At 38.7% G+C, this 27,886-nt stretch overlaps 1 protein-coding gene across 1 annotated transcript in view; it reads left to right on the forward strand.

The window, feature by feature from the left end:
* Window positions 1-136: 136 nt before the first annotated feature.
* Window positions 137-27,886, forward strand: part of LOC134744125 (uncharacterized) — a 58,628-nt gene continuing 30,878 nt past the window's right edge. The window contains exons 1-2 of the mRNA XM_063677819.1: window positions 137-624; window positions 13,218-13,371. Of these exons, the coding sequence (XP_063533889.1) occupies window positions 441-624; window positions 13,218-13,371 (338 nt within the window). The 5' untranslated portion in view covers window positions 137-440. The remainder of the gene's footprint in view (window positions 625-13,217; window positions 13,372-27,886) is intronic.

Below are 27,886 nucleotides of genomic sequence, written 5' to 3' on the forward strand. Positions count from 1 at the left end.
GAAATGAGACAGTCCTTTGACAAACTATAGTTTAATGTTGGCTATAACCGCCGACCGCATGCCATTTGCCAAGTTCATGCCAAGTTAGAAAGAAAAAACAAGCTGTCACGCACGTCAAAAGATTGGATTGGGGTTGGGGACTGTCGTTCCGTCGTTTGATTGTCGTCGTCTCTCGCTTTTTCTTTTATCCCAAACCTATTTGTGACCAAAACAAATAAAACAACCACAGACGACCTCCCCGTATCAGATTGCCCGACGGAAATAAACCGTCAGCTGCGATGCGCTATAGATCATGTCATGTTGAATTAATCAAATAAAATTGTAATGAAACAATGAGTTCGGTCAAGCGAGTTCTCCGCCCACTGGGGCTCATTACACGATTGAGCTATGAGTGGTGAAGTGTGTGTTCTGATAAGCTAGTGGTGATAGTGATCGGAGGCATGGCGGACGCGGAGCGGGCCTCACGGCCCAACTCGCTGCTGCTGGAGACCCCGCCGCCGGAGCGGGAGCCGCTCCGCTTCGACGTGCAACTGGTCGGGGCTCCACCTGAGGTGGAGCAGCTTGTCAACAACATCAAGCAAGTGGCTGAAGACTTCTTGTACCATTGGAAAACCTTTCCTATTGGTGAGCACTGCTTATCAGTTGTTTTTGTTTTGTTATAGCAAGAAAAGGGTTCTCTTCTCAAGTAATTTGGGCCTAATATTTGGGATAATCTTACACAGATCGACCTATCCCCAATCTAAGCAAAGCTTGTACTAAGGGTACAAGACAACAATATACATACTTATATACATAGATCACGGATCATATAAGTAGGGTGCAGCCCTTCCACTTCAGCGCTAGTCTCTTTGGAAGCTAATTTTATGACAGTTTTTGTTTTATTGTAATATTTATGTACACTGATTTGTAGTAATAGCACCTACTAAACAATAATTAACATATATACATTTATTTTATCAATTTCTGTTGTGCTTGCTTGCCATCTAATCCATTTCTTATTTAATTCTCTTGTTACTATTTTTGAGAAAAACAGTACAAACATAATTTGAAGTAATATGGTAAATATAATGCTGTATGGCAATTGGAATAGAAATAGAAAATTATACATAACAGAAAAAAATAAAGAAGAGAAAGTGCCATAAAATGGTCTCACCTCAGCATTCTAAAAATTATAATGTATCCAGCCTCACAGACAATGCCTGTTTCTTTTGCTGAGAAAAATCTGTCAGCCTATACAGTGTTCTCAATTACTGAGATACTTCAATACTTTCACTACTACCAACTCATATGATGCCAGTTGGAAGTTCCATCTGGTTAGAACATATTACATACTTAATAAAAATAAAAAAGCCTTATTTCTGGGTAAAAAAATATGAATATAAACTTATTTGCAAAACTTAGTCTAGTATATGAAAAAATCACACCAGAACCCTCTTATGAGGTATAGGCCTCTTCCAGAATCTTCCACCTCTCTTGATCTTGGGCCTCCCATACCCAGTTGGCCCCCGCGGCATGCATTACATACTGAGTTTGGAGGGAATTAGACCAATATTTGAAATCCGCCAATCAATCATTTAAACTGATGTATTAAATCAGGAAGGCGGAAAATCTTGCAGAATGGAGAGCCTTCGTGCACAAAGTAACGACATCATGTGCCCGCGACCCTCAGCCATGAGGAACTGAGGAAGAAGAGATTAAAGCAAAGTTTTAGATTTATTTATTTTTTAGTTTTTATTAATAAAGGTAGTTAGATAACATTTCTTTAATTAATAAATACAAAATATGTAGATTCCACATACATTATGTAATAAATCAATACAAATTATTTAGATTCCACATTATTATGGTATATATGCATATTCACAGTGGAAAACTGTCCAATGAATAAAACATAAACACTCTTGTATTAAGTTATTTGAGATATTTTATAACTTATATGAAACATAGCACTGTTTCATGAAAGTTGCTCAATATGTGAATATGAATCATGTGGCTTTAACCATAAAATCACTTTTTGAATGGCATATTCTGATCAACTGATCAAGTGGAGGTTTCAAACACATGTTTGAAATTACACACCACATGTGGTCCAAATATAATGAAACATTGGTAAGCTTCTGTTTTAATATTAAAAACCGGCCAAGTGCAAGTCGGACTCGCGCACGAAAGGTTCCGTACCATTACGCAAATAACGGCAAAAAAATCACGTTTGTTGTATGGGAGCCCCACTTAAATATTTATTTCATTCTGTTTTTAGTATTTGTTGTTATAGCAGCAACAGAAATACATCATCAGTGAAAATTTCAACTGTCTAGCTATCACGGTTCAAAAGATACAGCCTGGTGTAATATAGATAGACAGACAGACGGACAGTGGAGTCTTAGTAATAGGGTCCCGTTTTTACTCTTTGGATACGGAACCCTAATAAATAGGGGGACTCATACTTTCCCATGGCTGTCTTTTACACAAAAAGATTTTTATATTCAATAAAATAAAAATGTATGTCAAGGAATTTATTTATAGCATTAAATTAAATATGCAATGGTACGAGTTAATTTTATGATATATGATACACATAATATATGATGTTTGAAAACATTAGGGATGGTTCATATGGCCTGAGAAATACATACATAATATGTATGTTTGTCATTGATATACTAGCTGAAACAATGTGGATTGAATGTATTAATGTAATGTTATGAATAAGGGTTGTCCCTTTCCATTGTTATTAAAAAAACAATATGCCTAAATCATGCCTAAATCTATTTATTTTAAATAAATTGGAAAGTAATCGTATTGAAGTTCAAATGAACCTATTATATTTAGGTGTTGGTGCGGCGTCATACAAGTTTGTCCAAGGGATGCGCTTTCAGCTAACATGCGCGATTGCCTATCTTTTTTTTAACTTCGGGGAAATGCGTTTACGTATGCCACCTGGTCCGTGGGAACGATGAGGGATGACGGACTAACCAGTGGTAGGACTGCCGCACGATGGGCTGGATGGCTCGAAAAGAGGACATTCGCACTTTTTTCAGAAAATCATTTTTTGAAAAATGCTATCCAATAGAGAATTATATGAGGAACAATAAATGTGGTATACATTTTTGCGAAATAAGGCATATTGACAGCAGAAAAAAATAAAGTCTGTTTTTTTGTATGGGACCCAAAAATAGGTATCTTATTTCTCAGAAACTATTAGAGGTCCCGTCTTCTACCTTTTAAGACTTTGTTTTTCTACTTTTATAGAGTAAAAAACGATAAGCAGATTTTCTATTCAGGTGCTGTTTTTTTTTTAGTCCAGTAAAAGTTAACACATTTTCGATTTTTTCGTTTATGTCTTTTTTGGGTTTTTACATTATATTTCGATAGTTAAAAGTAAAAATGATAATAACACATAGTATATGTAACGTTTATTAAGTTATAAAAAAATCCTAAGTACATTTTTACATTTTTCATACAACTAAAAAGAAATAATCTAATGTTTTACAATAGACATGTCATTTAAAATAAACAATAAACAACAAAAAGTAATATGGTTATGGTATAATAATTACGATACATAAATAACATTTCTTAAAAAAATACATATACCTAAATACAAAAATTACTACACTTAGTGAAAAAGTTATTCATTGGTATTTTCTAACATTTCAAAAAGATTATATTCATGGTCGTCGCTCGTATTATTTTCTATAATTAGTAATTCTAAAGCTTCGGGTGAGAGTTTTTTAGCTTTCTTAGTTAGTCGTGGCCTTAGAAGAGTTATTTGTGGATCAGAAGATATAAGAAAGTTGTGCAAAATATCTTCATTCGTCATGGTTCTGCTACATTTTCTAGCATGGTGTTCTCTCACATTGCGAAAATCTTTGTTCCTCGCTTCTGATGCTTCTTCTGATAATTTTCCAATTGGTAACATGCCGAAATGCTTAATTATGTCAGCCCCATGTATTAAAAGCTTGTGTACGCTAGATGGCATATAATACCACGCGTATAACTCTTCACTTGTACACAAAACTGCAGTTTCACGACAATAGTCAGAAAATTTTGTTATATTTACATGTTCTCCAGAAGCAATCACTTGCAAAATTACATGAAATCGTTGAATCACATTGACATCGATTCCCGTAATACGGGCTGTGATTTCAGGGTTGGAGAAGAAGCGTCTGGCAGTGTTACCATCGTTTGTTGTTCCAGCTCCTTGCTTAACGACATCAATTAGTAATCCCAGTTCAGATTTAAATTCGTCTTGAATCCGTTTCTTCGCTTGTTCCTTCAAAATCTTGTTCTCTTTTGCTGCGGTCCATTTCTTGAATTGCAATCTGTAAGCTAAAAAAAATAATGTTATTACCAAATGACTCAAAGTAAAGAGTGTAAAACAAAAAATACGTTTATAATAAAAAAGTTAAATTACCTATATGAAGTAAGTATTCCATACACCTAATCCAGGCATGTAATGACGACAACCCATATTGTAACATATCCTCTCTGATAATTTTTTTACTTAAATCATCAATTTTATTAATTTCCGTTGGTTTAGCACGGCAAATATCACATGAAGCTGTTGAAGTTTCTGACAGATATGAAGAAATTTTCCCATCAATCATTGTCAAGTGAAGCTCGTGTTCTACTTTCGTAGAAGATTCAGTAATTTCAGTATACACAAGGGCATCTATTTCCGCCTGTGTTTCGGATTTATATTTTTCAACCATGCTTTTTGTTTCCTTTGTAAACTGAAACATAATTGGACGACAAAACCCAGTTGATGATGGTCTATCATTCTCCCATACAGTTTCACCATCACATGTTAACTTAAGTGGTACTAAACTAGCCATAAAAACGCTTGACACATCAAATTCACTTTGCGTTTTCATTTTGTAGTTGCTTTGTGCAGAAGCTCCATCAAAACCCCATTTACTCTGCAGCTTCAAAACTTTGTTTTCGTATTCACCTCCAATCGCCTTCAAAAGCCTTTTGGCAGTTAAATCTAATAAAGCTTGTAATTTTATTCTGGCACCATCTTCAGTTATAACAACATTTTCATTCGAAGGGTAGCACATTTGTTTTTCGTTCTGAATGGCAAAATATGATGGATATAAATTTACTCCTTGGTCACTCGCTACATCACGTAAATTAATATACTGCCACTTAGTAAGTTTCAATGAAGTCATTAAGGCTAAAGCTTTCTCTGGTGATAGTAACTTATTCATTTTTTGTTTGTGTATGTAGTCATCTACATTTTTTATGTCTTCTGGGTGATGCAGCAAATAATCAATAATCTTGTTTAAACTCGCGTGGCCACCCTGCTTTAATTGTTTACAGTTAGCTGCACTCACTTCTTCGGGCGATAAGGATTTGCTTATCCGCTCTAATCGTCTTCTCTTCTGTCTCGTCGAAAGGTCTTCAAAAGTTTTCCGTGAAGATTCCACAATGTTTTTATTTGGTGGAACATTTTCAGCGTCATTGTCATCATCATCCTCTTGAAAGTTTTCGGCCACCGACAAATCATCTTTTGGCCAACATATGGCCCTGCTTAGCCATTCCCTGTTATTCTTCATAAAATCGCCACGAATGCGATTAGACTTTCTCCATCTTCTTTGGATATTTGAGCAGTACCTTTGACAAAACTTCACATATAACTGTTCTTGTTCTTCAGATAAGTTTAATGTCACCTTCAAGTATCCATATAACTTTGTATTGTCCGATAAAGATCCAATATTATTCAACACGTTAAACAAATCAATATTGTTAACAAGACTTTCCATTATTATTAGTATAGTCAATTCCGTACTAACTGAGAAACGATAACCGAGTATTGTTTTCGAGAAACTAATTTATGTGTTAAGTATATCACCCTTTTATTATAATTTTAGCTTATCCCCACTTAAGTGAAACGTAATCTTGGGTTCACCCTTAATATAAAACTCATTAATTAAAAACTGTAATAGATGTCATATATTAAAGAAAAAGTGACGAAGCCCTCCAGTGGTGAAGGCCGGATTCGAACCGGCGTCTTTAGCTATCGCGGCTAACGCCATGAACCCCTAGGCCACCCCGCCACGGCGGTGCCCGTCCGAATTTCTCGACTATATGTCATCTTAGTAAGACTAGGCGTCTTTGACCAGCTCTAAGGGCAAGCAGTGCGCGCTTGCACCTCCCAAACGAACTCCTTACGGATTTACGTTGTAGCGAGAGAGACTGGTGCTGCCATCTATGAACAAGTTTGGGAACAAATCAAATTATTTTATTAAATATTTTGATTTGTTTTTTTAAGTAGTCACACTACTATATATAAATTAAAAACTGTAATAGATGTCATATATTAAAGAAAAAGTGACGAAGCCCTCCAGTGGTGAAGGCCGGATTCGAACCGGCGTCTTTAGCTATCGCGGCTAACGCCATGAACCCCTAGACACATGACATCTATTACAGTTTTTAATTTATATATAGTAGTGTGACTACTTAAAAAAAACAAATCAAAATATTTAATAAAATAATTTGATTTGTTCCCAAACTTGTTTAAAACTCATTAATGTTAGGTAAGAAACTACTACCTAATAGTGTAAATCACTAATTAATAAGAGCATCGCTACATGGTGATAATCTCATCAATTAGCGATGAGCATCGAGGGGCATTAGCAATGACATCATTAGTTAACTGAACTCTTCTAAATTAAGTATTATGCATATTGTTTATCAGTTAAACAATTGTAGTAAATTAACACGCATTTACAATACAATAATCTTTAACTAAAGACATTATAAGATATACGTTTATGCAATAATTAAGTGGTGGCCTATTAGTTAAATCGTTATTTTAAATGAGTCTTATTTGACCATATTGTAAAATATAATTAACATTTTATGATTCATTTTGTTTTTGCGAATAATAATTGTTTCAAGATAAAAGAATACTCACTATTTCGTCTTCCATAAAATGATTGAGTTGTAAATAACTAACAACAAATTTGAACCAAAATCAACTGTTTCCCAAAAAAAAAAGTAAAAATCGTCGCATCTGTAACTTGTTATTAATATTATAGAATTAAACTATCAAAAAATATTGTGGCATCCCAAAAAAGACATAAACGAAAAAATCGAAAATGTGTTAACTTTTACTGGACTAAAAAAAAAAAACAGCACCTGAATAGAAAATCTGCTTATCGTTTCTTACTCTATAAAAGTAGAAAAACAAAGTCTTGAAAGGTAGAAGACGGGACCTCTAACAGTTTCTGAGAAACAAGATACCTATTTTTGGGTCCCATACAAAAAAACAGACTTTGTTTTTTTCTGCTGTCAATATGCCTTATTTCGCAAAAATGTATACCACATTTATTGTTCCTCATATAATTCTCTATTGGATAGCATTTTTCAAAAAATGATTTTCTGAAAAAAGTGCGAATGTCCTCTTTTCGAGCCATCCAGCCCACTGTGTGCCGTCTAAAACCAGCAACGCCGTTAAGCACCGGGGGTCGTTATCAGCATTCGCAGCAGGCGATTTCGGCGCAAGTGCGCACGCATATTTGCTTCAGAATCTTCAGATAACGCGCCTAATTAGTGCAATTCGCAAACTATAGCAAACATGGGTGCGCACTCGTGGCGTATTGGCTAGATTTGGACCCACCTTAATCTCAATCGCATATAGTGGAGTCAATATAAAGTTTAAGTTACATTAAATGCACACTCAAATTTTTCTACATGGGTGAATTCTATATCATATTGAATACCCGTCTGTAAAGTAACAACTTGATATCAGTTCCCGTTTTTGAGAAATAAAACTTTTTTTTAAATCTTTGATACTACTTAAACAATAATTCCCACATAAGATATTTTTCGTAGAATGGGTTATGTAGCTTATACGACTACACGGTCAGAATATCTCTCGACAATAATGTAAATTATAGATTTATTGAAACAAATTATTATTTTGTAAGTTTTTCATGACCGAGGAACTCCCACACCGAGAGAAAAGTTTACTATGGTGGTTATGAAGTAGTTGTATCGATCATGTTTAAAAATCTCCCGAGTCACTACTATATTTGTAGAATAGCAGCAAGATTTTGGAAACAAACAGCAAATAATGTTCTGCACAATTAATGGACATTTCTAGTTTTTTGCCAGTAACTGCACAAGTTATGGAAGAATAACGTATTCATTTTTCTCTCGATAATTAAATCAATTTCCAGCATAAAAAAATTAAAAAGTATGCGGTATTTCCAGGCATTCACAGAGGCCAATCCGAACTTTATTTAAGATGTTAATAATATATCATTTTGTTATCATTCGCCCGACCGTCTCGCTCGCTCCAAAACATATTTTAACTAGTACGAGCGAAACGCACACGCAAATAAAAAAATATATATCTTTAATAACAAAGTTCGAATTAGCCTCAAGGTATATTAGGAAAGTATACCTTATGGCTTATGGCATTGCGTTAAGGTTCAATAGTTCAATGAATTAAGTGTCTGTCTTTATATGAAAAACGATAGCTGTCAAATTTTTATATCTATTCACAAAACGTTTAGAATACTGGATGCTGTGTCAGATATAAATAGACCCTTGAAGTCTTACAACTATCTATTATGCTTGATCTGAATCTTACTGGTTAGTAAGGACCGTCCACTTAGTTATACTTCGAATAGCCGCCCGGACAAATTATAAAGCTAATTTCGAATTTTAATTTTTGACAATTCACGAGAAGAGTAACGTTATGAACGTCAAACGATATGTTTGTCCCTTTTCAACGATCCTGTCATCCGATGCTTTTAGTAGCGGGAGCTGTGAGAGTGAAAAGACGCAAATGTCAGCAATTCTTACCGCTTGGTATTTGTCAGCGAGCGCATCGCGACATGAAACCAGTATGAACCTGGCCCTCGATTACGTATAATTGTAAGGAAACTTGGGATCAAGTTATATTAGTCTAAGGTCTAACAGTTGAGAATAAGACGTGCTCTTAATATACAGTGTGGAATTTTTTTATGGGCCCTGAAGGGAAAGTGCCTTAAAACCTTAAGTTAGCTCATTTTATTTTTAAAAAGAAACAAAACTGCATTTAAAGGTTTTTTGAAATTCGCTTGTCTCGCCTGGGAATCGAACCGACTAAAAATTCCAAACAATAAACACTCCCTATTTTATTCTACTAGTCGATACCACGTCGATACAGTTAATGTTAATGATAACATTTCTTCAAGAAACATTAGGTCTTACACTCGTCTGTCGTACAAAATTTCCATAAAATCGAATATTTAGTACTCAAGAATATTTTTAGACGAGCAAAATTGAAAAATAAAAATAAAAACCTTTGAATGCAATTTAGTTTCTTTTTAAAAATAAAAGAATGTCTCCTTTAAGTAAAATGAGCTAACTTAAGGTTTTCAGAGAATTTCCCTCCAGGGCCCATTAATTTGATTATTAAATTATAGTGGTAAGTAAGCGCATTGAGTATGCACTTTTGTCTCAGGCGATGCCGCTTGGCACGATTGATTGTTCCTTAGGGCAAATAAAACTGATTCAGCCCGGTAGCCACGAGATCGTAACGCCCCCCAAAAGGGGGGTGAAAGGGTCGGCTCCCCAAGTCCAATCTATGCTATATTTCTTCCTGTTCTTAAATATCATTTTCGTATAATTTAGGAACGAGGAATTCATTTTTGATAAAATTATTAGACCTTTCCATACAAAAAAAAAATGAGTTGTTTACAAAAAATTTAAATGTTATGTAATTTTTTGTGACAATTTTCCCTGTTACAATTATAGTGTGGCGATTTGCACTAAATAAAAAAATGGACAATGTAGCCCATTTATTGTTCATTCTGGAAAATATCACTTTAAAGGAATAGCTGCCGAAACGCCTGTCAAAAAAGAGGCGTTTTTTCTTACTAAGCGGCGTTTTAAGTTTCCAAGTTTTTATTTCTTACTTGTTGTTTTTATTCCTCACTTGTTGTTTTTATTATTTTTTCGCAACTGTGTTAAAAAACGTCGTTCGATACACGTGCGGAAATGTCATTCTACACTCGTCCCGAGTCTTACCAAGATACCTATCTCGGTACTCGTGAAGTAATGACATACTTTCCGCACTAGCATCGAAATGTACTATTTATTTCATTTGGGCACCAAGAAGTATGTTGGTAGTAAACCTTTTTGCGAGTAAAATAGTATGTAATAATGATTTAATATAATATTGTTGATTAACTTAAGTTTCATTATTGCGTCATTTCATCTCATAACCCTACTACCCATTGAATTGAATGACCTTTTTCACGTTTTCTGCAGCAATGCAGTCGACTGCAGCAATATTGAAGCGCGACATTGCTGTCGACTGCTACGGCAGTAGCCATAAATGTCAAAATCAAATTTCCTGTCTGGATTTTGACGTTCATTTAAAATAAATAATCAAAGGGGATCATCGATTTTGGGCCCGGAGGACAAACCATCGCGTATATTATGGTACACTACACAGACGGTTACAGTAATTTTAAACGCATTTGATTACGGAAAAAGATATAATATTGGGTGTAAATGAAACGGGAATGTATTATACAATAAAATAAACTATATCTATTATTAATTTCCGTAAATCACACCATCATCTTTATTAGCATAGCATAGCTTAACGCTCAATTTCGCACAAACCGTGAGGTTTTCACTAAGGAGTTTAAAATTCTCTTTGCACTAAACTTTATGGTTGGTAAAAAAGTGTATTCTAATTTGGCACTAACTGCCACTGTCTGTCATTGCTATGTCATAGCCTCATAGCTGACATACGTGAGATATATGCCGCAATGTATGCATTGCGCGTTTTATCGGAGCTTTGCCTGAGGTGTGTTAAGTAAGCGCGCAATCAAAATTAAACATGCGTAAACAATCGTTACGCGTACCGATGAAACTGGGTAAGTTAGTCATGGGAGAATTAACGGTCGACCGCATCGCGAACTCTCGGCAGTTCAAGCGGACCGATCGTCTACCGCGAACATTGAAGTGAGACGGAGATATGGAAGTCGATCAAACGTTCTCTACAGTGAATCAGTACCCGTCAGTTAGTGCCTGCGTGGGTAATTTAAATAGCTTGGACGTCGTAATAATTATGGTTGTATTCCATACAATATTACATATACGTGAGTTTTTTTTGTTATTACACTAACATGAGTAAGAGATTTATGAAGGTGAAACAAAAGTCGAGTGTCCATTTTCTATAAGCAACGAAAAAAAATTCTAAACAAAAATGGTTAATAGTAATTAAACGGATTCATTTACGTTAGAGATTTTTTTGTAGAATATAGTAAATATAAAGAGCTTAATTAACATGTAATTTTTATGTACACATTAGTTGTTATTTTTATGTAAAAAAAAAAATTTAATAAAGAAAGTTATTGGGGGCAGGTTTCTGTGCCAAGCTGGAAGAAAATATAAATACTTAATGAGTATATGCCTGAGAACAGCATATTAGAAAATCTCTAGTGTGGGGATTGATGTTTTGGTTTATTTCTCTATTTTAGTAATAATTTGGATTTATAAAAACAAATTGACATATTTTGTGGAGATTTTTTTCAAAATATATTATTTGTAACATAGGTAATCACATCTCAAAAAATCTCTAATGTGAGAATTAATGTAGATTTCTCATACATTTTGAACTGTGCGGACCGGCCTAATAACGCGACGCCGACGGTTCTGCCTCATACCGAAAATGTATTTTTCCCCTCACTAGCTCGGAAAGTTGTCGTTTATCCTTCAATACAAGCGGGGAAAAACGCGTTTTATCCACTAGTGGGGAAAGTAATTTGACCTTGGATGGAGCGTGTTTAAGTAGCTTGACAGATAACAAAACTTAAAACGCTCATGATAATGGCTCGTTCGATATTAATTATCATTAAATAAATGGTTTGAGAATCTAATAAAAAATACCAAATTTAGCTTTATTTAATGATTTTAAGTCGTAAACCTTAAAATTCCATAAGAAACGTTTGTTTTTTTATAATGATGTTAAATATAATTCTGAACGCACAAGTTGAGTCGATGCAATTTCAAAACGCATCGTTGACATTTCATACATCAGAAATGTCAACAATGTCAACAATTTTTTTACTTAAAACCTTTTCTCACCGACTCGCGTAAAAATACACAACTTCCAGAGTTTTCTGTTATAATATCGTAAAGAAATGAGTGATTCCAGTGATGAAGATGATCTAACGCCTGTGGATGTTGCACTTTCCTCACTATAGTGAGGTGAAAAGTTTTGTGTTACACACGGGCGCAAATTTATTTTACTTCTCGTGTGTTGAAACACTCGCTACGCTCAGGATTCTATTTTAGAACCACTCGCTTCGCTCGTGGTTCACCTATAGAATCCTTTCGCTTACTCGTGTTTCAATTCTACACTCGCGGGTAAAATACAACTTTGCACCCTTGTATAACAAATAACTATTTTCGATTAGAAAGATTCACCCACATTTATTTATTTTAGGTATTTAAGACATCAGGCGTCAATATTAAAATATGTATTTGCTTTTTTTTGCAAATTTTCATTAATGATATCAGTCGATCAGGTTTGTTTTGACGATCAAATGTCTGTATTCGACCCATTGCCTTATAGCAATACAAAAGTCACAAATGATGCTCAGTCTGGCACCCGCACTTTACTGACGAAACACTCACCAAGCTGTATCTCAATAACAGTGATAACTAGACACTTGAAATTTTCACAGATGATGTATTTCTGTGCCGCTATAAGAACAAATACTAAAAACATGCTAAAAACAGAATAAAATAAATATTTCAAAATATTTATCAGTACGGTTTTTACTCACTATTATTTTTAGTCGCTTTTGGCGACATGTTTCGGATTCTTTGGGAATCCATCCTCAGGCACGAGTGTCCGCGGCGGTTGTACGTCGTGCACTGACGTGTAACGTGACGTGACGTGAAACATGTCGCCAAAAGCGACTAAAAATAATAGCGAGTAAAAACCGTACTGATAAATATTTTGAAATATGTCTCACGATAGTTTAAGTGCGAAAATAAATATTTGCCGTTTTTTGCGTAATGGTACGGTTTTGGATGTTTAAAAAAGACTTAATTTTGAAACTTTGAGGTCTTGTTTTCAATTTATTGTGATTAATTACTTATTTTCTATCTATTTAACTACCTAGATATAGTTACACAATTCAACATGTGTCAACAACCCTATTACATGTGAACGTGAAAGTAATTGTTTGTGTCAGTCCTCCCATCATCTCGCTTCACGGGCCCCGGCAACCGGCCCTCGGACATCATCGTAGCGCCGCCCTGCGACGAGCTTGACGCCGCGGCACTTGACGCGGGCCTGGAGCCCCATCCGCTTTCGCCGAAGCAGCTGCACCAGATTAGGGAGAAAGGGTAAGCGATGTAATATTGACTTTGAAGCAAGTTTAACATGTCTGACACAAGTTTTAAATTCAGGTGAATCTAGATCTGTCAAACGCGCCTATTTGAGGAAGGGTCGCTAATTCTTCGGGTGCATTACGAAGCACGATGTGTAACGTGTGAACGATTTGCAAACGGCGCTTTAGCGATCTCTAGATCGAATGTATCTTTAGAAGTTCACTGCGGTGTGTAACTGACAACGGTTCGCATCATTTGTAGATAATCTCTCACAGTGAAACAGATAGAAAAAGATCCAAGAGAACATAATCGTTAATATGGTATGCGTTTGTAGCAAATAGCCGCAGCCGCGCTCCGCAGTGGGCTTATCGGTCTGGGTTTTCTTACTCACTATACAAATAAATATAAATAGAGGTAAATAGGGTACAACGAAATGACATCTCTCATTCTAATGGTAAGCAAGGCCAGATCTTTTAGGTACCTATACCGGGCCGTTAACGCAAGCACGGTGCATCTTCGCGAGCTTTGGCAACCTTGCTTATCAACATGTAAAACGACTAACATTACGTTTAACATGATCCTCTCGCCATAGTTCTTATTTTTAACTAGCTAGTTTTATATAGGGACCGAAACCGAAACTAACAGAAGGGAAAACGGAAAAAAATACCTACATGTTGTGCATTTGTGCTGACTCTACAACATTAATTTTAAGCAATTATTGGCCTTATTAAATATATTAAACCGTGACCCCACGTTTATAAAGTCGATGATTGCTCGGCATGTTTTGCAGTCTGAGTCGGGCCAGGCCTCCTTCACTCGCTCAAGGCCACGCGCTATATGCCTACTGCTCGGCGTATCGTCGACGATACAACCGATAGAGGGCCGCCGAACGCCCGCCTGAGCGCTCGCACGGCACGTTTCCCGCGCCTACGCTTCGAAATGCCGAAACCACGTAATTATTGTGCAGTAGATGGTTGTAAAAGTCAAAAAACAAAGGAAAATCTGTCGTATTTACCGAGTAGTATTTTAAATGTATCTTTATGAATTTTGTCGCCATTTATTTCTTTGAACATAAGTAGGTAAATCGTAAATTAAGGAGTTTTTTGAGTCAGGTATTATAAGTGTTGTTTTTAAATATTTGATTGACTAATAAAAAATATGGTTGATCCGCAACATTCGTTTTAGTACAATAATCACATAAGTAACAGTACAACCCTAGCGCATTCTTACGATGACGCGTTGGCACGTGACTCGCACGGCGAGCAAGGCAGTATCGACTCTTTGTGCGCGTACTTATGGTACATTTCTTCTCGTCCTGAGCAGCAGGTATTATTATTAAGATTTTGTAGGCTATTATAGCGTAGGTATTTTCGCTTTTGTATGGGAATGATGTATCTGTTACGTAGTAACTATTTATTAATCTGTGGTCGGGCCACCAACGCGAGCGCTCCTTGAAAATCTTCTCGTTATAGTCGTTATGGAGCGAAAAACATGTCGAGCAATCATCGACTTTATAAACGTGTGACCCGGTGTAATATATTTAATGTCAGTGCCTTACGGAAATTTGTTATTAAAATTATTGGCCTTTACTTTTAACGAAATTGATTTCCTGATGAACCCGAAATAAAAAACAGCATTTTTTAAACATTCTACATTTTAGTGGATAGGTACACAATCACTAATTATAATCTTAAACGTGATTTGTTACAAAACAATTAGTGCATATATAGGTATATTATAATATATACTTATTTTGTATACATTTAAAGTATTTATTTGCATGTAACGCTAGATCAAGTCACCATATTATTCTACAAAAAAATACCACACATAATCACGTACATTTCTCATCAATCTCATCATATTGTATAGAGATCAAATGTTGACTAAAACACGAATTGTTTACGAATATTCCATGTTGGGATTTATATGTCAAATTTGATTTACCTACTCTCATACCAAATATAACTGAGGGCCTTTAATGCGTGCGTAGTAGGTATGATATTAATTCATCTTTATCTGTCTCCATGTCATAGCAGAATCGAGGTGCGACTCAGTTAGGTATTTACTAATAATGCGTTCATTAAAAGTTTACTTAAAGGAATTTTAATTGGAAAGAAAAATCACAACCATTCGAAAGTAACAGTGCTGAAAATTGCACAATTTACACGCAAAGCAGCGAAACTAATAATTTGTTATCTAAGGTTCCCAAAGACATGTAAACAAACAAATCCTCGTCGTGATTCGAACATTCATCTAACAATATAGTATAATAGACCTATCTATGGTACTACCATACGTACAAATGTTTACTAACTCTTTGACCGAAGATGACCGGGTTTTGTTTGTTTTAAATAACTAATAGATTAGATTAATATACTGCGTCTGAATTTTTCGTACGATCGGCTAGCATTGCTAGCAATAGCTTAGAACTCAGCCCACATCTTTGTCTCATAGCGCTGAAATAGAAGCGAAGGCTAATCTTTTTCAGCATTGCATATATTATATAATTTATACACCTATCGTATTTCGTAGAAAACGAAGAAGCGGAAGGCCATGGCCATGCACATACGTGTATAGGTATGCACTATGCAGCGACATATTTTTGTGTAAAATATACAACTTTCTCAATAATTTGTATTACTCGATCTCCCTAGAAAGGCGATGATACTTTAATTATAAAATTACCTTGTACAGTTTTTGTCCCGAAAAACGCGAGGTTATCAAACAAACATTTTCCATGTAAATGTAAATGTAACTACGGCTAGGTATGCTTCTATAATACCTACATATAAATTAAAACATGAGTGTGCGTTTATAAAAACGAGACAGTAGGGGATACGGCGTAATTACTGCGAATTAAGAGTGTCTGTATGTTTGAGGAGGGTCCGGTGGCGTAAATACGGTAATGATACGCTGTAACAACACGAATTGAACTTGATTAATGCCAGCGATATATCGCCGCTATTCTTACTCAACCTCGTATCTGCAACACTCATTTGATGACAAAAACACCCGTATTCCGAATGAAAGAAAAGCGACATTTCCATCAAATGATTGTTGCAGATATGAGGTTGAGTAAGTATAGCGACGATATGGGTACAGCTTTCTTTGTCTGGTGTTTTCTTTACAGTACGTATCTTGGTATATGTTCGTAAGTATACTGTAGGTTCAAAATTTCAAATATTGACTTGTAACAGCGACATAATTAGTCATAACGAAGGTGTATACGAGTTTCCAGCTTATTATCTCCCATTCCGAGGTGAACCCCATAATTTAACTGGGCCATACAGTATAATGTGGAATAGAACGTTTTTTTTTACAATGCCAGTCGTAAGTATATGTAGTTAGTACGTCTATAGTGTAATCGATACGAAATTGTAACCTTACTCTCCATATTATGATATTGATAGAATAGATAGTGTTACATCGATGAGTCTACTACGTGAGATGAGTTTCACACGTCGAACGCCATCCCAGTCAAACCAATTGAAAGTCGATAAACCCAAATATTTGCTGAATGAGCTGTATGTATGAGCAATGCGTTTTTAATGAGATGACTTGTGAGTAAGTTCTTACTAAAGTTTTAAAAACACCCAAATATTATAGGCATTACTCTTTATAAAATTATAATATAATAAAATTAGTTAGCAACTGCTTATGGATCCAGCGCCTAGGGGCCACACGACCTTACGCCAAAAGGCCTACCGCATTGACAGACTTTCGAAATACTTTTACCTGAGTCCCGAAAGTGACATTGCCTGGCTAATTTGGCTCTCTTCGCTATATTTTCATCATGGTTAAATGTAAGCCTATTATGCAAAGAAAAACCAAGAGTGCAAGGTTTCCTTCGCCCATCAAAAAACAGTAAAAACCGGCTCATATTCTTCTGAGCCCTGCAATTGTGCTAATATAAGAGACCGTTTCATTCCATTCAATTCATTCAACCCAAACGTGCACAGTACTATGGAACTGAGTTTTATCGCCTCCCTTTATAGAGCTTTAAACCATGGCTAGACGTAATTCCGCATGGAAATGTTCCTAGGTAACTTTTATAAGGCCCGATCTCTTTATTGTACGCAGTTGAAAGTGGATCCTGTTACGTGCAAGTAAGGTTTAATTTGGAAAATAGCTTCCTTGAGCTCTATGCTATTTTTTCAATTTTGTCAGTGCCTATATGTAGTAAAGAGTTCCTTTGTACTATGAATACTATGATATCAGGCCAATACGGGTAAGTGTGGCTGGCCTTCACATTGGGCCTGATTAACATTGATTAGATTAGTGTTTATTGCTAGTTCATACATTTGCCACTAAACGCAAGTTGCAAATGTATGAATTCGCCATAAACACTACTGAATATGTAAACAGGCCCCAATGAGAAGGCCATGCAGTCACACTTACGCCTATGCCACACTTATCCGTATTGATACATCGGTTCCGGAAACAAACCTCGCTATTTTATTATGGCTTTATGGCAATCCCACTATTTCGATGTACTAATTCTAAATAAGAAAGTAATACGTAAGCCTAAAACTATAATTTCGATTAGTATATATATATATAGGACTTTCGTAAATTGCTCTATATCTTATAAGCCATACGTTATTGCTTAGCTATTTCTTAATACATTTTCTGTGCGCGAACTACGCGCTACGAGCTTAGCCGATAACACGGTTTTCCCGTTTGTAGCGAAAAGCTCCTACGAACAGAGAACCCGTCTAGAGGTCGCTGGCAGTGAATGTGTTAAAGGTAGCAGTTACGATTGCATTAAAGTCCCATAAAAAATCTATAAATAACATAATATTCTATGTACTTAATGAAATTCTATACCTTTAAAAAAAAACTTTTTTTTACAGATACACATTATGTTTCAAAGACACACTTGTCGATTAAAATCATACATCGTTTGATTAAGTGCGATACTCTTCATTTATATATACAAAATACCACCAAAATACAAATGTTATCCACCAAAAAAAGTAAAATGTTTATGATTCTTGCTTACACATCGATACTATTTTTGTAGTACCTAATTAATAAATTATACTTATTATACTTATTTTGCACCCATTTGTCACACATTAATACCTGGATATCTTCATGCTTTGCAAGGTACACGTGGACGACGTTATGCAGAAAATATTCTACACACCGTTTTGATTTATCTCCAGTATAAAGGTCCGCGTGCGCCCGCATTTTATGCTTTAGATTGCGCGCCTTATATTATTAACGCAGCAAACACCATAGATAAAGTGCGCAATGTCCAGCAAACATGCGTGCTCACTTGCGGCGCACTGTTAAACCTGAGGACCTAACTCGAAAATCAAAAATCGAAATTTCGTTATCCGCCTCTATTGCTCTTGTATATTCGAGCGATAGAAAGGCAGATAACAAAATTTAGATTTTTGTATTTTGCGGTAGGCCCTATGAACGCAAGTGTTACATAGCGGTATAGCTTTCAAATGAAATCATGGTTACAGATTTTTTGGCGCTAAATGTGTTGTACTATGTTATACCTGTTGTCTGTCGATTTGATAAGCCGTTTTTCATTATTTTTAGCTGATTAAGGATTAAGTTGTTAAGGATTTATCTTAAAAGTCAGACGCATTATTTTAAAGTCCCTTAAATTAGCTTACAATGATGTATTATTAAATCACACTTATATCCAAGCATTTACATTTTTTGTGTATCTACTTAACTATTGCACTCGCTTTATTTAAAACATAAATGGGCCATTTTAAAAGTTCTTCACTACACTTTTATGTCAGATTTAATATTTTCTATGTTATTTCAACTAGGAGAAAGAAAGTGCCTCAATATTTTTATTTCCATTCTGTTACCATTTTTCATAGATTTTGAATGACGGTAACGGAACGGAAGGAATGAAAGAATGAAATGTGTGGACGTTTTGTAGGTTGACTATTAGGGCGGGGACAAAAGTGCTCGTGAGTCTGAGTAGAAATAACATAAAAATTCCCAGAGAAAAAAATCGCGTGAATATCGAGAATATCGGCGTAACATTTTATTTGAATGAATGAATCTGTGTATTTGTATTGCTAATTTAAGGGAATATAATAGGGGGAGAAGACGAAGAGAATTTAAGGGAGGTGGTTTGAATGTTTTCTGCAAAACTTCTTCCTTTTTAACTAGTTTTTTTTCCATAAGCTTGCTCAAGGACAGACTAATGCCGAAGAAGCTAAATAGTAAACAGTTGGAATCAATTCGTGAATGGGGGTATGTCGTATATGTACTTGTATGTATGTCACTTACGTGTATGTATGTATTAGTGCGTTGGCACCAATGTTTGGCAAATATTATGCGGATTGTTCAGGGATAGTTCAAAGCAGTGTTGGCCGTAATTGTTAATTTTAATTAACCATTGATCAATTTTATTAACCATTAGTTCCGCCATTAACCAATTGCATTAAAGTTAATTCGGATTAAAGTTAATTCGGATTAAATTTTTGAGACGTTAATGGCCATTGAAGTTAATTCGGATTAACTTTAATTCGGATTAACTTCAATGGCCATTAAAGTTTCAAAAAATTAATTAGAATTACTCTCAATTTGCATTAACGTCTAATAAAATTACATTCGTGATATTTTAAAATGAGACAGCAAAATGACCCTGACTGAACCCTGGCAGTAGTAGCAGTACCTACCTACTACCTAGTAGAATTCTGGTTTGGTGCAACACAGACATACGCAGTTTTGGTCATTTAAATCGTCTTGATGAGCACTTCGGAGAGCCGTACCCATGATAGAGCTGATGCTGAACCCTGGCAGTACCTAATGGATCTAAGGTTTGGTGCAACATAGGCACACGCTGTTTTAGTCATCCGACTCGTCTTGATGAGCACTTCGGAGAGCCATACCCATGATAGAGCTGATGCTGAACCCTGGCAGTACCTAATGGATCTAAGGTTTGGTGCAACATAGGCACACGCTGTTTTAGTCATCCGACTCGTCTTGATGAGCACTTAGGAGAGCAGTACCCATGATAGAGCTGATGCTGAACCCTGGCAGTACCTAGTGGATCTAAGGTTTGGTGCAACATAGGCACACGCTGTTTTAGTCACCCGACTCGTCTTGATGAGCACTTAGGAGAGCGGTACCCATGATAGAGCTGATGCTGAACCCTGGCAGTACCTAGTGGATCTAAGGTTTGGTGCAACATAGGCACACGCTGTTTTAGTCACCCGACTCGTCTTGATGAGCACTTAGGAGAGCAGTACCCATAATGGAGCTGATGCTGAACCCTGGCAGTACCTAGTGGATCTAAGGTTTGGTGCAACATAGGCACACGCTGTTTTAGTCACCCGACTCGTCTTGATGAGCACTTAGGAGAGCAGTACCCATGATAGAGCTGATGCTGAACCCTGGCAGTACCTAGTGGATCTAAGGTTTGGTGCAACATAGGCACACGCTGTTTTAGTCACCCGACTCGTCTTGATGAGCACTTAGGAGAGCGGTACCCATGATAGAGCTGATGCTGAACCCTGGCAGTACCTAGTGGATATAAGGTTTGGTGCAACATAGGCACACGCTGTTTTAGTCACCCGACTCGTCCTGATGAGCACTTAGGAGAGCAGTACCCATGATAGAGCTGATGCTGAACCCTGGCACTGCCTAGTGGATCTAAGGTTTGGTGCAACATAGGCACACGCTGTTTTAGTCACCCGACTCGTCTTGATGAGCACTTAGGAGAGCGGTACCCATGATAGAGCTGATGCTGAACCCTGGCAGTACCTAGTGGATCTAAGGTTTGGTGCAACATAGGCACACGCTGTTTTAGTCACCCGACTCGTCTTGATGAGCACTTAGGAGAGCGGTACCCATGATAGAGCTGATGCTGAACCCTGGCAGTACCTAGTGGATCTAAGGTTTGGTGCAACATAGGCACGCGCTGTTTAGGTCGTCCGACTCGTCTTGATGAGCACTTAGGAGAGCAGTACCCATGATAGAGCTGATGCTGAACCCTGGCAGTACCTAGTGGATCTAAGGTTTGGTGCAACATAGGCACACGCTGTTTTAGTCACCCGACTCGTCTTGATGAGCACTTAGGAGAGCAGTACCCATAATGGAGCTGATGCTGAACCCTAGCAGTACCTAGCGGAACTAAGGTTTGGTGCAACATAGGCACACGCTGTTTTAGTCATCCGACTCGTCTTGATGAGCACTTAGGAGAGCAGTACCCATGATAGAGCTGATGCTGAACCCTGGCACTACCTAGTGGATCTAAGGTTCGGTGCAACATAGGCACACGCTGTTTTAGTCACCCGACTCGTCTTGATGAGCACTTAGGAGAGCGGTACCCATGATAGAGCTGATGCTGAACCCTGGCAGTACCTAGTGGATCTAAGGTTTGGTGCAACATAGGCACACGCTGTTTTAGTCACCCGACTCGTCTTGATGAGCACTTAGGAGAGCAGTACCCATGATAGAGCTGATGCTGAACCCTGGCACTACCTAGTGGATCTAAGGTTTGGTGCAACATAGGCACACGCTGTTTTAGTCACCCGACTCGTCTTGATTAGCACATAGGAGAGCGGTACCCATGATAGAGCTGATGCTGAACCCTGGCAGTACCTAGTGGATCTAAGGTTTGGTGCAACATAGGCACACGCTGTTTTAGTCACCCGACTCGTCTTGATGAGCACTTAGGAGAGCAGTACCCATAATGGAGCTGATGCTGAACCCTGGCAGTACCTAGCGGAACTAAGGTTTGGTGCAACATAGGCACACGCTGTTTTAGTCATCCGACTCGTCTTGATGAGCACTTAGGAGAGCAGTACCCATGATAGAGCTGATGCTGAACCCTGGCACTACCTAGTGGATCTAAGGTTTGGTGCAACATAGGCACACGCTGTTTTAGTCACCCGACTCGTCTTGATAAGCACTTAGGAGAGCAGTACCCATAATGGAGCTGATGCTGAACCCTGGCAGTACCTAGCGGAACTAAGGTTTGGTGCAACATAGACACACGCTGTTTTAGTCATCCGACTCGTCTTGATGAGTACTTAGGAGAGCAGTACCCATGATAGAGCTGATGCTGAACCCTGGCACTACCTAGTGGATCTAAGGTTTGGTACGACATAGGCACACGCTGTTTTAGTCACCCGACTCGTCTTGATGAGCACTTAGGAGAGCAGTACCCATGATAGAGCTGATGCTGAACCCTGGCAGTACCTAGTTGATCTAAGGTTTGGTGCAACATAGGCACACGCTGTTTTAGTCACCCGACTCGTCTTGATGAGCACTTAGGAGAGCAGTACCCATAATGGAGCTGATGCTGAACCCTGGCAGTACCTAGCGGAACTAAGGATTGGTGCAACATAGGCACACGCTGTTTTAGTCATCCGACTCGTCTTGATGAGCACTTAGGAGAGCAGTACCCATGATAGAGCTGATGCTGAACCCTGGCACTACCTAGTGGATCTAAGGTTTGGTGCAACATAGGCACACGCTGTTTTAGTCACCCGACTCGTCTTGATGAGCACTTAGGAGAGCAGTACCCATAATGGAGCTGATGCTGAACCCTGGCAGTACCTAGCGGAACTAAGGTTTGGTGCAACATAGGCACACGCTGTTTTAGTCATCCGACTCGTCTTGATGAGCACTTAGGAGAGCGGTACCCATGATAGAGCTGATGCTGAACCCTTGCAATACCCAGTGGATCTAAGGTTTGGTGCAATATAGGCACGCGCTGTTTTGGGCATCCGACTCGTCTTGATGAGCACTTAGGAGAGCAGTACCCATGATAGAGCTGATGCTGAACCCTGGCAGTACCTAGTGGATCTAAGGTTTGGTGCAACATAGGCACACGCTGTTTTAGTCACCCGACTCGTCTTGATGAGCACTTAGGAGAGCGGTACCCATGATAGAGCTGATGCTGAACCCTGGCAGTACCTAGTGGATCTAAGGTTTGGTGCAACATAGGCACACGCTGTTTTAGTCACCCGACTCGTCTTGATGAGCACTTAGGAGAGCAGTACCCATAATGGAGCTGATGCTGAACCCTGGCAGTACCTAGTGGATCTAAGGTTTGGTGCAACATAGGCACACGCTGTTTTAGTCACCCGACTCGTCTTGATGAGCACTTAGGAGAGCAGTACCCATGATAGAGCTGATGCTGAACCCTGGCAGTACCTAGTGGATCTAAGGTTTGGTGCAACATAGGCACACGCTGTTTTAGTCACCCGACTCGTCTTGATGAGCACTTAGGAGAGCGGTACCCATGATAGAGCTGATGCTGAACCCTGGCAGTACCTAGTGGATCTAAGGTTTGGTGCAACATAGGCACACGCTGTTTTAGTCACCCGACTCGTCCTGATGAGCACTTAGGAGAGCAGTACCCATGATAGAGCTGATGCTGAACCCTGGCACTGCCTAGTGGATCTAAGGTTTGGTGCAACATAGGCACACGCTGTTTTAGTCACCCGACTCGTCTTGATGAGCACTTAGGAGAGCGGTACCCATGATAGAGCTGATGCTGAACCCTGGCAGTACCTAGTGGATCTAAGGTTTGGTGCAACATAGGCACACGCTGTTTTAGTCACCCGACTCGTCTTGATGAGCACTTAGGAGAGCGGTACCCATGATAGAGCTGATGCTGAACCCTGGCAGTACCTAGTGGATCTAAGGTTTGGTGCAACATAGGCACGCGCTGTTTAGGTCGTCCGACTCGTCTTGATGAGCACTTAGGAGAGCAGTACCCATGATAGAGCTGATGCTGAACCCTGGCAGTACCTAGTGGATCTAAGGTTTGGTGCAACATAGGCACACGCTGTTTTAGTCACCCGACTCGTCTTGATGAGCACTTAGGAGAGCAGTACCCATAATGGAGCTGATGCTGAACCCTGGCAGTACCTAGCGGAACTAAGGTTTGGTGCAACATAGGCACACGCTGTTTTAGTCATCCGACTCGTCTTGATGAGTACTTAGGAGAGCAGTACCCATGATAGAGCTGATGCTGAACCCTGGCACTACCTAGTGGATCTAAGGTTCGGTGCAACATAGGCACACGCTGTTTTAGTCACCCGACTCGTCTTGATGAGCACTTAGGAGAGCGGTACCCATGATAGAGCTGATGCTGAACCCTGGCAGTACCTAGTGGATCTAAGGTTTGGTGCAACATAGGCACACTCTGTTTTAGTCACCCGACTCGTCTTGATGAGCACTTAGGAGAGCAGTACCCATGATAGAGCTGATGCTGAACCCTGGCACTACCTAGTGGATCTAAGGTTTGGTGCAACATAGGCACACGCTGTTTTAGTCACCCGACTCGTCTTGATTAGCACATAGGAGAGCGGTACCCATGATAGAGCTGATGCTGAACCCTGGCAGTACCTAGTGGATCTAAGGTTTGGTGCAACATAGGCACACGCTGTTTTAGTCACCCGACTCGTCTTGATGAGCACTTAGGAGAGCAGTACCCATGATAGAGCTAATGCTGAACCCTGGCAGTACCTAGTGGATCTAAGGTTTGGTGCAACATAGGCACACGCTGTTTTAGTCACCCGACTCGTCTTGATGAGCACTTAGGAGAGCAGTACCCATAATGGAGCTGATGCTGAACCCTGGCAGTACCTAGCGGAACTAAGGTTTGGTGCAACATAGGCACACGCTGTTTTAGTCATCCGACTCGTCTTGATGAGCACTTAGGAGAGCAGTACCCATGATAGAGCTGATGCTGAACCCTGGCACTACCTAGTGGATCTAAGGTTTGGTGCAACATAGGCACACGCTGTTTTAGTCACCCGACTCGTCTTGATAAGCACTTAGGAGAGCAGTACCCATAATGGAGCTGATGCTGAACCCTGGCAGTACCTAGCGGAACTAAGGTTTGGTGCAACATAGACACACGCTGTTTTAGTCATCCGACTCGTCTTGATGAGTACTTAGGAGAGCAGTACCCATGATAGAGCTGATGCTGAACCCTGGCACTACCTAGTGGATCTAAGGTTTGGTACGACATAGGCACACGCTGTTTTAGTCACCCGACTCGTCTTGATGAGCACTTAGGAGAGCAGTACCCATGATAGAGCTGATGCTGAACCCTGGCAGTACCTAGTTGATCTAAGGTTTGGTGCAACATAGGCACACGCTGTTTTAGTCACCCGACTCGTCTTGATGAGCACTTAGGAGAGCAGTACCCATAATGGAGCTGATGCTGAACCCTGGCAGTACCTAGCGGAACTAAGGATTGGTGCAACATAGGCACACGCTGTTTTAGTCATCCGACTCGTCTTGATGAGCACTTAGGAGAGCAGTACCCATGATAGAGCTGATGCTGAACCCTGGCACTACCTAGTGGATCTAAGGTTTGGTGCAACATAGGCACACGCTGTTTTAGTCACCCGACTCGTCTTGATGAGCACTTAGGAGAGCAGTACCCATAATGGAGCTGATGCTGAACCCTGGCAGTACCTAGCGGAACTAAGGTTTGGTGCAACATAGGCACACGCTGTTTTAGTCATCCGACTCGTCTTGATGAGCACTTAGGAGAGCGGTACCCATGATAGAGCTGATGCTGAACCCTTGCAATACCCAGTGGATCTAAGGTTTGGTGCAATATAGGCACGCGCTGTTTTGGGCATCCGACTCGTCTTGATGAGCACTTAGGAGAGCAGTACCCATGGTAGAGCTGATGCTGAACCCTGGCAGTACCTAGTGGATCTAAGGTTTGGTGCAACATTGGCACGCACTGTTTAGGTCGTCCGACACGTCTTGATGAGCACTTAGGAGAGCGGTACCCACGATAGAGCTGATGCTGAACCCTGGCAGTACCTAGTGGATCTAAGGTTTGGTGCAACATAGGCACGCGCTGTTTTGGTCATCTGACTCGTCTTGATGAGCACTTAGGAGAGCAGTACCCATGATAGAGCTGATGCTGAACCCTGGCAGTACATAGTGGAACTAAGGTTTGGTACAACATAGGCACACGCTGTTATGGTCATCTCACTCGTTCTAATGAGCACTTGGGAGCGCAATATTTGAATATTATCTTGAGATACATAACTCATAAGATAGATAACATATACTTATGGCAGTAAGCAGTAGGTCTAGGTACTTACTAGGACTCAGGTATGGTCCAATCTATTCACGCGCTGTTTTGGTTCATCCTTTTTAATTAAGTTGATGGGAATAGTAACAAAAGTGCTGCCGAATCAATGTTTTGTAAATTTTTGTATTATTCAACACTTTCAGCGCCAAGCGCCCCATTTCAATAACAAAATGAACCCGACTATCGGGTTCTTGGCACTGAAAGTGTTAACTGATCATGATTACCAATGTCATGGTCATGCAATATTATGTAAGATATGAAAGAATATGTTTGTATTTATGAACTGAATCGGAATCCTTACAGGGATAAATTAAAATAACATATTTATTTATCATTATTTATTTATTTAAGAAAATATATTACAAATTATATACCACTAATTATTTTATCAATTATAAAAATTAAGTCTTATTTTATACATAATGATACAGATGTAGTGCATAATTGTTTACCATCGTATTTTCGCGGAAACGCACGAACGTGTCTTGCTATTTCAGTCAGTCTCAGTACAAAAATACTGAGGTTGACAGAAGTAGCATGACAAATACGAACGTTTCCGTGAAAATACGAAGACAAACACTTATGCACTACATCTGTATCATTATGTATAAAATAAGACTTAATTTTTATAGTTGTTAAAATAATTAGTGGTATATAATTTGTAATACATTTTTTTAAATAAATAAATAAATAAATAATGATAAATAAATATGTTATTTTAATTTATCCCTGTAAGGATTCCGATTCAGTTCATAAATACAAACATATTCTTTCATATCTTACATAATATTGCATGACCATGACATTGGTAATCATGATCAGTTAACACTTTCAGTGCCAAGAACCCGATAGTCGGGTTCATTTTGTTATTGAAATGGGGCGCTTGGCGCTGAAAGTGTTGAATAATACAAAAATTTACAAAACATTGATTAGGCAGCACTTTTGTTACGATTCCCATCAACTTAATAAAAAAAGATGAACCAAAACAGCGCGTGAATAGATTGGACCATACCTGAGTGCCTGAGTACTGCTTACTGCCATAAGTATATGTCATCTATCTTATGAGTATCTCAAGATAATATTCAAATATTGCGCTCCCAAGTGCTCATTAGAACGAGTGAGATGACCATAACAGCGTGTGCCTATGTTGTACCAAACCTTAGTTCCACTATGTACTGCCAGGGTTCAGCATCAGCTCTATCATGGGTACTGCTCTCCTAAGTGCTCATTAGAACGAGTGAGATGACCATAACAGCGTGTGCCTATGTTGTACCAAACCTTAGTTCCACTATGTACTGCCAGGGTTCAGCATCAGCTCTATCATGGGTACTGCTCTCCTAAGTGCTCATCTAGACGAGTCGGGTGACTAAAACAGCGGGTGCCTATGTTGCACCAAACCTTAGATCCACTAGGTACTGCCAGGGTTCAGCATCAGCTCTATCATGGGTACTGCTCTCCTAAGTG

The sequence above is a fragment of the Cydia strobilella genome, chromosome 9 (assembly GCF_947568885.1).
Source record: "Cydia strobilella chromosome 9, ilCydStro3.1, whole genome shotgun sequence".
In the NCBI taxonomy this organism is placed as follows: domain Eukaryota; kingdom Metazoa; phylum Arthropoda; class Insecta; order Lepidoptera; family Tortricidae; genus Cydia; species Cydia strobilella.